Genomic DNA, 2,355 nt, shown 5'->3' with positions numbered 1-2,355 from the left:
TGTTGTGGTATTGTTTGATTACTTGTTAGATATTGCTTCACTGTCAGAAATAGAAGCACAAGCATTTCACTACACTATCAATACCATCTGCTAAACATGTGACCAATAAAATGTTATTTTATTTGATATGCTGTTACGTTATTTCTCCTAACCTGCTGCTTAAGTTCTCCTAACCTAATAAAACTAATTGGTTATTTGCTTTATGTGTAAATACTGTATTATTGACAAATCTCATCCATATATCTACTGCTGTACCTTTTTCCTGCTTATACTGTATATTGTCAATACTGTCTATACACATCACATATTTATATTCCAGACTCTGACATTGCTCGTTCAGATATTTCTTAATTTCTTCTTTCTTTTCTTTTATTATTTGTGTGTTATTAATTGTACGGTTAGATATTTACGGTACTGCTGGAGCTAGAAACACAATCATTTCACTGCACTTGCTTTAACATTTGCTAATCTGTGTATGCATCAAATCAACTGTGAATTGATAACCTGTTACAAAAAGTCAAATATGACAAAAGCTGTATCCTTTCTAATAAATACCCATATATTTTGTTTTGCAGTGCAGCACATTCTGTTTTGAATCAAGCTACATTCGTTTTTTGTTGTTGTTCACATATCCTCTCTGATGTACTTCATCCTTGATAGGCTACTTATATATGACCCCATCAAGTGAAGATCATACTCCCGTCAGATCTAAACTACAGGAGGTTGGTGGCACCTTAATTGGGGAGGATGGGCTTGTGGCAATGGTTGGAGCAGAATCAATGCAATGGTATCAAGTACATCAAACACATGGTCACCATTTGCTCCATTCCAGCCATTATTATGAGCCGTCCTCATCTCAGCAGCCTCCACTGATCTAAACCCTTGATGGCGTAGAGCGCATGTTTCTACAAATTACATTTCAAAAGCTGTTAGGATCAGAATAGATCAGAAACACATGGGTTTATGTCAATGTTAGCCGATTAAAATCAACTCCACAATTTACAACATAACATAAAAGTATGTTTTTATTTTAATAAACGACTACATTTCAGCACCCAAAGAATAGCCCTCTTTGAAACCTTCCCCATCCCAACCAACCTAATTGCGGGCTATTCTTAGGGTGTTAAAATCAGTAAAAAAACGTCATTTTATGTGACGTCGGAAGCTCCAGCCCGCTAGTCTCAGAACAACTCAGTCGAGGAGTTTAGTTTAGTCAATTTGGGCATTCCAAAACGTCAATATCTCCCTCCCGATCTCAACCCTATCTCTCTTACACACACACGTCAGACTGCTTATTAAGCAATCCCAAGGGCGTGTCTAGCAGAGAAAGAGAGAGAGAGAGAGAGAGATATAGATATATATATATATAGAGAGAGAGAGAGAGAGAGAGAGAGAGTGTGTGTGTATATGTGTGTGTGTGTGTGTGAGTGAGTGATCTCCTCCCACTCCGCAGCCGGTGTCTGGCTGGTTGGGATGGGGAAGGTTTCAAATGCGGAAGTTTCCACCCAGAACGCTGCCACAGCGAAGATGAGGCTTGTGATGACATTTGTGCTAGCAGCGCGGTAGGAGAAGTTACCACTCCGCAGGGAAACTGTAGCTACCGCCGCAGAACTGGAGTAAACTGCTCATGTCGTCTTTGGCGAGCGCGGAGCGACGTGCGTTCGCTCTGAAAATCAACAGGTAATGTTCGTCTCTCTCACACACCTTTACGACTTTTCATGGTCAGGTTGGTGAACTCAGAGTTCTCATAGGCTACTGATTTGAGCTGTTGAAGGCGAGTGGATTCCTATACAGGCAGCTACATGCGGGCAATTCCATATAACGGAATTACGCTGAGACCTAGATTTTTCTCTTTCAAATGTATACCAAACCAAAACTATTGATTTCAAAGTTTAACAAACCATAGAACTCTATGCACAAGGAATCATTTTAACAATTTCAATACATAAAAAAATACATTTACAGTAAGAACTGTGCAGATAAAGTTTGCATCTGCACAGTTTACCTTAGGCCTAGGCTACAAGTTTTTAATTATTTATTATGTAAATTGTTCAAAGTTGTCATTGTGCTGTATGGTTTGTTAAACTTTGAAATCAATGGTTTTTGTTCTGCCTACATTTAAATCAGAGACTCAGCATATTTCTGTTACAGAGGAATTGCCCATGTTGTGACTGTAGGGTACTCTATCATGGGTGGGTCGCAGTCCTTGAGTTAAATTATGACATTTGCTTTAATAACTCCATAGTTATTTCTTATGAGTAAGGATATTAAACATTGATTTATTTCAATCAATTACCTATCACACATTTAGTTCTAACATCTTTAAAGTAGTGGACTAATATTCATAAAACAAAT

The 2,355-nt window shown here is 38.2% G+C and overlaps 1 protein-coding gene across 3 annotated transcripts in view; it reads left to right on the top strand.

The window, feature by feature from the left end:
• Nucleotides 1–1,468: 1,468 nt before the first annotated feature.
• The window catches only part of LOC110535102 (dedicator of cytokinesis protein 8), an 83,156-nt gene continuing 82,269 nt past the window's right edge, over nucleotides 1,469–2,355 (top strand). For 2 of the 3 annotated variants that reach the window (XM_036936204.1, XM_036936203.1), the window contains exon 1: nucleotides 1,470–1,680. In XM_036936204.1, the coding sequence (XP_036792099.1) occupies nucleotides 1,628–1,680 (53 nt within the window). In that variant the 5' untranslated portion in view covers nucleotides 1,470–1,627. Of the gene's footprint in view, nucleotides 1,681–2,355 lie in introns of all 3 variants that reach the window. The other variant, XM_036936206.1, reaches the window with a different exon arrangement.

This window comes from Oncorhynchus mykiss, chromosome 11 (assembly GCF_013265735.2).
Source record: "Oncorhynchus mykiss isolate Arlee chromosome 11, USDA_OmykA_1.1, whole genome shotgun sequence".
Taxonomy (NCBI): Eukaryota; Metazoa; Chordata; class Actinopteri; order Salmoniformes; family Salmonidae; genus Oncorhynchus; species Oncorhynchus mykiss.
This window is presented reverse-complemented; position numbering and strand designations above follow the sequence as displayed.